The sequence below is a fragment of the Anneissia japonica genome, unplaced genomic scaffold (assembly GCF_011630105.1).
Source record: "Anneissia japonica isolate Jap-2015-1 unplaced genomic scaffold, ASM1163010v1 scaffold1104_len307771_cov217, whole genome shotgun sequence".
Classification (NCBI taxonomy): domain Eukaryota; kingdom Metazoa; phylum Echinodermata; class Crinoidea; order Comatulida; family Comatulidae; genus Anneissia; species Anneissia japonica.
The window spans coordinates 229,140-242,018 of record NW_022755771.1 but is presented as its reverse complement, the minus strand read 5'-3'; the positions used below and the strand labels follow the sequence as shown (position 1 = coordinate 242,018).

Here is a 12,879-nt window from a genome sequence, read left to right as displayed (position 1 = left end):
GAATTAAGTGTGATCCCACGATAATTGATAAGATCACGACGATCACCTTTTTTAAATATAGGAATAATAATTCCTTCGTTCCATTCATTAGGGATGCATTCAGTTTCCGTGAACCTCTGGAATAGTTTCTGGAGTGATCGTATCATTGAATTACCTCCATTTTCAACAATTTCGTTAGTTATGCAATCAGATCCAGGCGTTTTGTTATTTTACAGAATATGCAACATCGTCAACTAAGATATTGATGTGATCTAAGGTAGCCGAATGCTTATCTTGTGGTTCTGTCGTGCATGTCGTTTCGTAACAATAGTCGCTATTCTCTTTATGATTACTAAGAGAACTGAAGTGCAAATTTAGTGATTGTTTCATAGTTTCGGGAGAAAATATTAGTTCCGGGAATTAGAATAGAGTCAACCTTATTATTTTGTTTTTTCCCTTTAAGTTCATGCCAAAATTCCTTTAATTGAGGACCAGCTTTATCCATGAGTATTGAACAACGATCAACCCTTTTTTCCATTATCTTGCGCTTAAATAATGATTGCAATGTTTTCGTTTATCTTGATAATCATTCCAAAGGGAATTCAATGGTTAACATCGAAATCAGAGTCATTCTTTTGATGAGTATAGCCTATGTGATCTACATGCTTCGCGACGTTGTTTAATTGCATTTTTAGTTTCAAGTTGCTGAGGTTTGTGGTGATATTTTCATACTTGTTGCTGAACTGTCGGCACCGCGCCTTATGATCAGAGAACTAGAACACAGCTGGAAGTTAATTGACTCGAACAATAGCGAACAATAGGAACTCAATCGGATTAGTACGCCTTAGTATTTCGAGATCAATTGTTTTGATAGTATGTGGCAAACTAAGCAAGTCTCTTAGTCTACGGTCACACTAGCGTCTCAAGCCTGGCTTGACTCACCGCGGGTGAGATTTCAAGCCAGGCTCGAAATTCTCGGTCGGTCACACTAGTTGGATTGGCCTCCAAATTATGAAAGTCGAAACAGCTGAGCCGTAGAGAGAGAGTTTGGCCAACTCTGTTTCACGGGATTCAATATACGCGTGTGTGATTGGGTGGATCGCAATCAAAGATTTTACACCAGACGTACCCGAACCACTCTTCTTCAACTGATCTTTTATCAGCTTGTATTGGGCTCGCAATGCCTTCACTTTTGTTTGAATTTGGGCCGTTGTTCTCTTCTTATATCCGAGACTGGCTAATCTCTCAGCAAGCACGCCAAAAATTCCCGTTTGTTTTTTTATTTTCTATCCGGTCTCTCAGCTCGGGTTGGCCCCACAAATCTACCAGGTCAGCAGTTTCCTGGTCGCTCCAAATCAATCTCATTATTATTAATTAAAAATTGAATTAACTTTTATGAAAAGTAATGATTGCGTCTTGATGGAACAGACATGAATAACTCGCGGGGTTTTTTTTCATTCAAGAACTTCTAAACGCAATGGCATCATCGACTGTGATTGGTCGACTGCCGACGAGGAAATGTCAATCTCGGTCACGTCAGGGTCAATCCAGGGTCAATATGGGTGCTGCGCCGGGATCGAGATAGGTAAATTGAGCCCGAGGTCACGCCAGGCACGAGTCGGTGCAGATGCGGTCACATTACGAAAATCTCACCCGCGGTGAGTCAAGCCAGGCTTGAAACTCTAGTGTGACCGTAGCCTTATTTTACATCTGCTATTGACCTTACTCCCAAAGAATACCGTAGCTCTTTGATTTATAAATTTGAATGCCCTGGTTGCAATTCCATTTACAGTACATAGGAAAGACAGATAGATGCCTTAAGATAAGAATAAATGAGCATGCTCTCAAATCAGTTAGCAGTATTCATGAGCACATACGACAATGTGAGGGTTTTAAGCATACCATTGATATATAAAACTACACCATTATCATATTATCAATAATATTTTCCTGAAAAATGTAAATACTTTATCACTCAAGCAAACATTAATATTTTGATAATACTAAAAATCTGTATGGCTCTCTACATTGTCACAAATTTTATTTACGGAGGCTTTGGCCATTAGGCGTTAGCCTGTTTTAACACTGGGTTGAGAGCATCCAAAGAGCTTTAATTATTTACTTAATTCTAAATTGTAATTATATCACATGTACTTGTCTTGAAAGTATTCTCTACTGTTTAAATTTGTTTTATTTCAATGAATTATCTTATTGTTTATTTCATGTCACGAGACTTTCATTCAGCCAGCATTCCAATGCTTCTATACAATTTTTGAATTTCGGAGTTACTGTCTTTTTGTTTTATTTTGATAATATATTATTTAAAATGACACTATTGATAACGCACGCATTGCAAAATTACACTGACGCCTTCTATGCAGGTTTCTTTACTGTAATTTTGATTTTCTTTTACAAACAAATAATATGTTTGTTTACGTTTAATCAACTGTTTTTGTTTATGAATATCATATTTACGTGACTGCGATCATATTTTTCTACCAATCAAAATTCAACCTCCACACGCCCGGTTCTGGTTTAATAATTTTAACGTAACACTGAACTTCAAAACTTAATGGAAATTCAAATGTAAAATTTGTAGTAAAGTTCTAATACATTAATAACTTTTTTTTTATCGTTATGGTATTTGTCTAATATTTCAGTATTCTAAATTAATTTAAATTTCTAAAAGGACTTAATTGAATTCCTTTAAATAATAATCATGAATGTAAGAAGTCATCTATACGACAAAAGTAAGTAGTTTTTTGTGTTTTTCCCTGTCCATTAAATATCTCCGAAAGTATTTCAAGTACAATTATGATTTTCACACATGATGAAGCTACCACCAACGGGACGAACATCCGCTACATTAGGACTAGATTTTGTTACCACATTTTCTTGCTTATTACTTCCACATCTCATAACTATCGTGTCGTCATTGTGCCACCCACCCGGTCTAATATGAATGTTACAAGTATGTAAAACTGGCACAGGTAAAAAGGGCCCGGTAAAAATGGCCCTTGTAAAAATGGCTCCGGTAAAAATGGCCCAAATGAACAGGTAGGTAAAAACGGCCCCCAATAATAAAACTGATTTAAAAAAATAATTATATGCATTTTTTAAAAGCTGAAATAATTTAGTTTTTAAAAACAGAAAATGTTATAAAAATAGCAACAATTTAATCAATAAATCAACATAAATCATGCATTTATTAATGCTAAAATAATTAATTTGCGGCCAATTTCAAGGAAGTTGAATCACAATTTTCCAAAAAAATCAAGAATCAGAGTATTGCTAAACTCCGCAAAAATGGGTTGATATGAACATCAGATTAGTATTTTTTTTAAAGAAAAAGAGAACAATAATAATAAATTCAAACACCGCATTTAAACAACAAACACGTCCGAGTTAACACGTTATTACATAGAAGATATTTACCGCATTTACCTCAAATTTACATAAATCCATCGGAACATTATCAACGGCCTGTTTTGTTAGTTATATGCTTATTTACCTAAATCAATCATAATTAATAATATTAATCTCATGCCAAACTGTATATGGATAGGATACTGTACTTCAATGTATTATCAAAGTGGACAATTCCTCACAAGAACTATTTGGCAGAGACACTTACGCAAAACATTATCTACAAAGACAAAAAACAATGCCATGGTAACTTTAACATCCTCAATGATTGCCTTCTCAATTTCCCATAACATTTAACTATATGCCTCGTCACCTTTGCTACCACAATCACCACCACAACCACCAAAACTACACAACCAATGCTACTACCACCACCACCACTACCAGTAATGATAATGAGGATGATTTGGATGCTGAGGATGAAGATGAGGATAGCGATAAGGATGATGATGAGTATGATGATGATAATAAGGTTGATGATGAGGAACATCATTATAATTTCATGTAATTCAAAAAAACGATAACGATAACGAAACTTTTAACATTTAACATAACAAGAACAAAAGTAATAACAACAGGTTGTAAAAAAAACCAAGAAATAAAAAACAATAATATAGAATAACGTAATGGTAAAAAACATTAATTGCTAGTTCATGTGTTCCTAAACATTGTCTGAGACGAGCTAATTTATTGTCTGTCCCTTTTGGTACAGTCGATCATATTAAGAAAGGATTTATTTGTAGATTAAGTAAATATTATAATTATTGTATTAATATTGATAACTGTATTGATATTTTCTTTGATTCCTTTACTGAATTTAAAAAAGAAAATTATTCAGTGTATTATCCATCCTGTAAGCGGCGGGTTCGTACTCGCTGTTGGTGTGGAATTAAAATAAAATAAGAATAAAAATAAAAGTAGACTAAATAATGTATTGCTGCTTAATATATCTCATGGTAAAGCATGCAAGTCAATCTACCGTCCACACAGTACTGGTAGTATTATGCTGTCAAAAGGCTAGTGCATGCAGTCAATATGAATTTTTTTTTAAATGAAATAAAGCTTTAAAATATAGAATGATAATTATTAATTGCAAACAAATCCAGCAGCAGTCAAAGGAGCATGCATTAAAGGGCTTGTGTACTGGAGGAAATCATCAGTTAATATTCCCCTCTCCCACCTGTTTTGTACCTGTATCTGTTTTATCAAAATGTGGCATAATGATCCAGCATAATTTACCTTAATTTGGCATAATCTAGCATAATTTCCCATCAACTCCTGGCATAATTGGATTAGCATCGCTGGTCACACTGCTATGTTATAGATATTTGCCGGACCACTTGCAAAATACTGATTTATTTTCATAACTTCAATATGGCGCGAACTTACACAAATCAACATCCTATTCAATGTTTTCATTTATAGCTAAAGTTTGGATAGCAACGGACGGTTGGGCGGATATATCTAAGGAGTTTTATAACTACAGTAGTGTTGCGTCAGTACTTGGTGTAACTATTAGCGATAAACGACTACCGAAGCTCCTCGATCACCTTGCTAAATTCGATACAATCCAGAAACACAACAGCATACATTTCCTAGAGAGTTTCGTCAAGTGGATGTGTAAAACGAAAATAATTACGACGCAAAATTGTAGTGACAAGATATTGTGCAGGGAAAACATCGACAATAAGACTATCAATCTCATCGAATCTGCTGCAAAAAATTATTTACAGTCAGCTACCAACTACGAGGCCTACACAACGTATATTGCCGTATATGCCATTGCACAGGCACTTAAGGATATCCAGGAATGCAAGTCTGGAGAGGGAATCTTAGACGATGGCAAGTGTCCGACTATAGATAAGCTAGATAGATGGCAACTTGTTCCTTATTTGGAGAAAGTAAATTTTAGCGATAACAACGGATCTAGTTTTCAGTTTTCAGAAGATAGACAAACTAATCCCTCATACATCATCTTAAATGGTAAACCTTCAGAAGATGGAATCATTGAATTGGAAAAGGTGGGCTCATATAAGCATGGCAAATTGGACATAAATGATTCTGCCATTTACTGGGGCACAGGCGAGGTAGGTTTTTTGTTGTTTAAATTTCAATGAAAAGCAGGTAAATGCAGATTTCTTGACCTCGCAAATATACATACACATGTTTGTGGGGCATGTAGTGCGTATTTACCCTAACAATAACACGTTCGAATTGGTCAATCAATGATCATTAAGTTTGATATTCAAAAAAAGTCCATTCAGTTTGCATCAAACACAGATGTAGGCTACGTTCAGACTTGGAGATAAGCCAGGCCTGCGTTAAACCCGGCTGCGAATTTTTTTTCCCCTCGACGTCTCAGCCAAGTTCATTGGCGCTATACTTTTATATGAATTATGTATATTTTTATCTAGTAGTTAAGATTTCAAGTGTCAACAGGAAAAATTTCATGTATACTTCATTCTAAACGTGACAATAAAGAAAATCTTATCTTATCTTATCTTATCTTACGACGGTATCAGAATGTAAAAGATGACTTAACTTTATTTGTGTTTTAGGGGGGAATTATTATGTCCAAATACAACTGTTAGGCCCAAAGGAGGTCGCAGAATATGTACCAAACTCAGGCCCTTATCAACTGTCTATGGTTAGCGCAGACATATAGATATGACTCTGATTGCTCGTAGGCCCAAGAGAGCTGAGTGGGATCACGATTAATTTACATTACGCGTATGGACTGCGACTACCTTGTTTATGATTACAGTACTGTAACAAAACAAAAAAAAGTCATTCTTTTTTCCATCGTCGGAATTATAACTTACGTCATAAATGTGTATATCTAGTATGTTTATATTTTATATTGTAAATTACAAAAAGCAACGGTGTGTAATATACCAGTGAAATGTAAACAATTCTAAATGTTCATGTACTAAAATTATAAATAACTTAAAGCCCCATTCCCGGCAGAATTTCAGTAAAAAAAATTTTTTTTATAGAAAAAATGCGTATATCATTACTCTATTTATTATAATCAATGGAAAATATTGGCATAAATTTTAGTTTTACGCAAGAGAATACAAAAAAATTAGAAATACAGACTATTTCTCATAGGAGATTACCATTTTCTCGACGAATTCTTCATTACTAGGCAGATTCAGAGGTTGTAGATCGCATACGCTGGAATGCTCTTGCTTTTATGTATACTTTATACAGTCAATAAAGTGGGCCCTCTCTAATGAAATTTGTTTTTTACTTCGCATATGGCACACTCCATCGAGTAGGCTTGAGCTATGTTTGTTTGTCAAAATCTCGGTCAGATTCATTTTTTTAACAGATTTGAAATAATTCCTATGAATATTATATTTCGCAATTGTCTATACTAGCCATTGAAAATATCATGTCGGCCGTTTTTATGTTAGATAACAGAACCTAAATCGAGTTAAGGCTAGGCCTAACCTAGCAGTGTTGGATTGGCTAATATTTTCGGCGCCAACTGTGTTTCATTGCCGACCTATCGCAAAATCAAACATGAAAAATCTATCCGCATTTATTTTTTGTGTGGAACACAAAAAAAAAAAGAAAGATCAAATTTCAGTCTTATTTTACATTTTTTCATGTTTATTAATGTCTAAATTCAGTTAAATTAGCAATTTCGTATTACATTTATAAATATTTATACCGGTACCCTATATAAAAGTCAGATTTTTCTTAACAACTGAAATCTTGCCGGGAATGGGGCTTTAATATAAAATTTATTTATTACATGTTTTTTTACAGAAGTTTGATTACCAGTAGTTTGAATACTGATAGTTTGTAATGAAATTATGAATCTAAGACGTGTGACGTATCAGCAACCTAAATTCTAAACCTTTTACTTATTTCAACTTTGAATAAATCAATCAATAATATATAAGCCTAATAATAATAACAATAGGCCTAATAATAATTGTCATTATACAGTCAAAAACACCTTAATTCAATCAGTATAGGTTTTTTATTTTCTAATTTTAATGTTCTATTACTGTTTGATAGTGGTTTTTTTGATGTCCTTTTTCCTTATGCTCTTATTTTGATGTTTTTTCTTTTACAAATTTTAATATGTAATTCAGCAAAAGCTGCGAGGTGGTGTTTAATAAAAGAAACAGAAATTGAATTGAAAAGCAAAAAATTATATTAATCCAATAACATAATAAAAAAATAAAATCAAATTCCGAGAAAAATTTCAACAAGTAAAAAGATAAATATGCAATGTATGATTGTACAAGCAAAAATAATAATAATAATAAAAAATAATTTTGCAAAACTACTGGTATACTTTTATTTGGGCTTAATATGTAGTAATACTATTAAGCACACAGAAATGCATGCACAATACAAGTGTTTCATTTTGTTCAATTTATATTAAAATAATGCTTATACCCCCCCCCCCAAACTATGGAAAAATGATAATGTCGTTTTTGTTTTTTGTTACAGTGCTATAATAATACAAGGTAGTGGCATAAAATAAATCGTGATTGTGGGCCTGTCAGGAAAAATTTAGTCCAGGGCCAAAATCGGTCCGCCGGACTTTAAAAATTACCTGCCAAATATAGTCCACATAAGCCAAAAACGGTCCGGCGTCTATTTGGTAGGCCCGTATCCGGGGGGGGGAGGGGGTTATGGTTCGGGAGAACCCCCTTCTGTAGCAAACCCCCTCTTTTCTGGTGAAACCCCTCTTTAAAATTTCCCAAATAAGTCCTCCAACCAAACTAATGCACTGCAGACCCACCCAGACATAGACATTTTCAAACATAGGCATATCTGCTTTTATAGCATTATTTAGACCCATAAAGCACAAAAAATCTCTTGATTTGGGGGTTTCGCCGACCACACCGGGGCTTCGACTGTGGTCCCCCACCCTTGGAAGAACCTGGCTACGGTGGCCTGTAAGTTACCTGGCCTGTAAGTTATAACTTGTATTTTGTTCATATTTTTTTTTGTATTCAAATGATAGATAAATATCTTATCTCTCATTATATAATAGTCTAATATGTTATATACGTGTGAAATCTCTGGTGAAAATTAAGTAAAGCTTCGCGCCCAGTGAACCCTTTGGTGTAAAATAACGAAAAAAAGGTAAACGGTGTGGTCTTAAATCGTGTTGTTCCGCTGGAGTTAATTTGTTTTACCTTGTTTTGTTTTGGTTGTATGTGCTTAACGCCGCGACGCCAATTCCAAGATTTCTGACCCCTTTATTTCATGTATTAGAACATAGGGCCTATATTGTTTTGATCTAATACCCCAGACAATAATCCGGAATATTTAAAACTATCAGTCTTGTGTTTCATTTTAGGCCCAAACGTAGGCCTAACCACGGCCGCCGAAAATGGTGCACGCTGCGTCTATCAGGCCTAGGAAATGCATTATCTGGTGGGTTTGATAAAACACTTCCTCAAAAGCTTATAACGAATCATTCTGTTACTGAAAGGACTTTGCAAGTGTGGGAGAAGCATAAATTACTTTTCTCCACTCCACGGGAGAGACAATCATACCCTACGAGCAGCAGATGTGTTACAAATGAAGTGGCCAGGCCGACGCAGATCAATTTCATCCAAGCGGGACCGGTTATAGCGGCTAAAATCAACACGGAGGATCGATTTTAGTAGTGCGACGGACCGATTTTTTTGGCCCGGACCAATGTTTGCGTGACAGGCCTATAGGCCTACTCTAGTAACCAGTCATATCTATGGCAATTTCTAGGCCTATTAACTACAGACGTGACAGGTCCATAAGGGTTGGTACATACGGAAGCGTATTGCTGCCAACTAAAAAAAAAAATGAAATTCAGATATTATCTCGTAATAACGAGATAATTATCTCGTAATTACGAGATATTATCCCGTTATTACGAGATAATATTCTCATAATTACGAGATAATTATCTCGTTATTACGACATATTATCTCGTAATAACGAGATATAATATCTCGTAAAAACGAGATAATTATCTCGTAATTACGAGGTAGGGTAAGGGTGGGGAATTGTGGACCTTTAAGCATAGGCCCTATTTGCATACATTTAAAAAATGTGGATTGAGTTATACACCTGAAAGTTTTTTTTTTTTTATAATCAACAACTATTATTGGTCTTTAATTACACGCATAATTCAAGGTTATCAGATTATTATTTAATTAGCCAAGCATTAATTACACTGGGATAAAGTGTCTACAATTACCTACGAGTGTAGGTAATTGTGGACCCAATTTAAAAAATCGTTTTGGGAGGCCGGAGAGCACTCCCTCCCAACCCCCACCCCCACCCCCCCGGTTCAGGTATTCGGCCCTCAGATAACGTTGCTCGCTAGTAGTTGCTCCCATAAAAACTTATCCCCATAAATACTTAGTCACCCAGTCGGAAATCTTAGCCCCCCACCCCCATAAATTATATCCTAGAGCCGCCCCTGCTTTGAACAGGTCATTCCATTCATAGAAATAGCACTTTGATGGAGAATGTATACTTTTTTAGCAAGGTTTGCCTACGTCGAAACTAACTCCGGCTATATAAATTTGATTAGAAGATTGAAAAAGTTATTGTTAATGAAGGATTTATATTAAGGATTGTTATGTCCATTTTTATTGATCTAATCTACGTAAATTTACTTTCAGAGTTTATATTTCGATAATGAAATTATTTAGATATTTATTTTTAAAATACATTACATGAAATAATGTAATCGTTAACGTTTAATAATATTTGATAATATTTAAATAAATCAATAAGATTGAATTATGTTAAGTACAGACACAATGTATACACAGGCCTAGTTGAGAGTCCAGTTAAAACATGTAAATATGTATCGAAATGATACACTTATTTACATATTCCTAAATATTATGCGTAAATATGTATTTAGTTATTAAATTAAGTTTATTTTCGGTAAATATTTTCAGCCACTCCAATTTTATTTCCTTTTCTTCTTTCTTCCTTCCTATATGTTTCTTCCGTTTTTTCGTTAAATTTAATTCAATATACTAAATACATATTTACGCATAATATTTATATAAATATATAATAAGTATATTATTTCGAGTATTATTTACATTTTAACTGGACTCTAGTACTATAAGCCTGTGTATACATTGTGCCTGTGTTTAACATTCGAATATCAAATATTATTAAAGCGTTAACGATTACATTATTTCATATAATATATTTTTCAAATAATATCTAAACAATTTTCATTAATGAAATATAAAGATCGGGCGTCACGCTGACTCGCGTGCATTAAGAATAGCAGTGGACTCTCTTCTGTTATATACTCTTTGATACTGTCCACAATTTCCCACCCTTACCCTATTATCTCGTACGTACGAGTTAATATCTCGTAATTACGAGATAATTATCTCGTAATTATGAGATATTATCTCGTAATAACGAGATATTATCTCATAATTACGAGATACTGTAATTATCTCGTTTTTACGAGATAATATCTCGTAATTACGAGATAATATCTCGTAATTACGAGATAATTTTCTCGTTATTACGAGATATCTCGTAATAACGAGATATTATCTCGTTATTACGAGATAATATCTCGTAATCACGAGATAATATCTCTTAATTACGAGATAATTTTCTCGTTATTACGAGATATTATCTCGTAATTACGAGATAATATCTAAATTTTATTTTTTTAGTTGGCAACAATACGCTTCCGTAGGTACACGACCTCCTTTGGGCCTAACAGTTGTATTTACACATAATAATTCTTCCCATAAACACATATAAAGTTAAGTCATCGTTATGTAATTGTAATTATCATCTCTGTTACCGTATTATTAGACCTCGAGACAAACTTTGGCCTAACGTAACAAAACAGCGCGGTATTAACAGAGCGGCCGGTAGCCCTTTGCTAATGAATATTCATATCAGAGCCGTAGATAGGGAGTTTGGCCAACTCGGTTTCAATACGCGCGTGTGATTGGGTGGATCGCATCACATGAATTAACCGGCCATGTTGTCACCTAAACATTGGCGAGCCACAAACTAATACGATAGGATAGGAAGTTAGCAGTTATGATAGATGATTATATAATGTGAAATACCGGTATGTTCGCTTTTTGGGGTTGCTTCAATCGATCCAACAAAGAAACAACAATGTATCAATTTCCTTAAATTCTAAAAGGGAGGAGGATTTGGGATTTTATTTAACTTAAATAAAGGCTTTGAATGGCGATCGAAAAATCTCGCTATCCAGGTAGTAAATTAAGGCATGTGCCGCTCGCCCCACTTCACGGTATGATCCACCTACTAGGCCTAGATTTCGGTACTTCTTTGGTCTACCACCAGGTAGTACTTAAATCGGCCTATTTATAATACTATAAATATAATTAAAATAAGAAAAAAAGGAAGGATTTCGAAGCAGTACCGAAATTTCTAAGTGATGCAATGTTGCACTTTGCTGTTAAATTATCTACCGTATATCCAGAAAGCTATGAAGTATAAGTAAAAGGCCTAGCTTAAGTTATAATTAAAATAAAAATTGAATCCTCCAGTAAAAGCGAAAACTTGTCCAAGGAGTCCTGTGCTATGCAAATGTGGCCAATTGTGCTTTACAAATCAATTAATTGTGCATCTAAGAAGATTTTTAAGATAAAAAATTAAATATATATTGTATATTTGATTGTTTTAATACATACACTAAATCAAAACGTTTAAATGGTTTACAATTACAAATGAAAAATTCAATAAATAATAATACAGTAATAAGGATAATAATAACTTACTTATATAAACAGAAGTATGGAGAATGCTGCTATATTACTTACATAGGCCTTGCTTCTTTATTATTGTGATTAATTAGGCATATGTTGTACAAAAATTTCTCTCAAAGCAATAATTCTTCAACTTTGATTTATTGTTTGTATTACAATTTACAAAAAATAGGCCAGGCTATTTGTATCGGTTTGAAAATGACCATATTTTATTAATTTCATAAATTATAGTTTATAATATTAATATCCTAAGTCATCATAGGCCTAGGCTAGATACAAGGAAACTTTCATGTTATTAATATTATTATTTATCATTCATTTACAGGCGAAATTAACATATTATCATCGACGATTCACATTGCAACCTACCCTGTTGCCTAAAATAGAGACGGGCCTGCCCTAACTAGAGGCTAGACTAGGCCTCTCTGAGTTAAATTGAGAGGCCTGCTAGTGACTACGCCTAGACCTAGGGCCTAGGCGTAGATGATACTTTCAAAACAAACAGATGATCGTAACGAAAAATAAAGATTCGTCCTCACTTTATTAAAACAAAAAGACAGTAACTCGGAATAGAGACAGACATTTTGAGATTCCTCACTTTATCTTCTCAAAATATATACATGCGTTGATTAATTTACTTCCAAAGTTAGGTAAAAATGATTATATGATATTTACAATGATATAATAAAATCCCATAATTTAAATTGTCCTCATAAAC

General features: G+C 34.0%; 1 protein-coding gene across 1 annotated transcript in view; it reads left to right on the top strand.

The window, feature by feature from the left end:
- The window catches only part of LOC117123740 (extracellular calcium-sensing receptor-like), a 33,501-nt gene that overhangs the window by 17,228 nt on the left and 3,394 nt on the right, over positions 1-12,879 (top strand). The window contains exon 2 of the mRNA XM_033269745.1: positions 4,831-5,492. Within this exon, the coding sequence (XP_033125636.1) occupies positions 4,831-5,492 (662 nt within the window). The remainder of the gene's footprint in view (positions 1-4,830; positions 5,493-12,879) is intronic.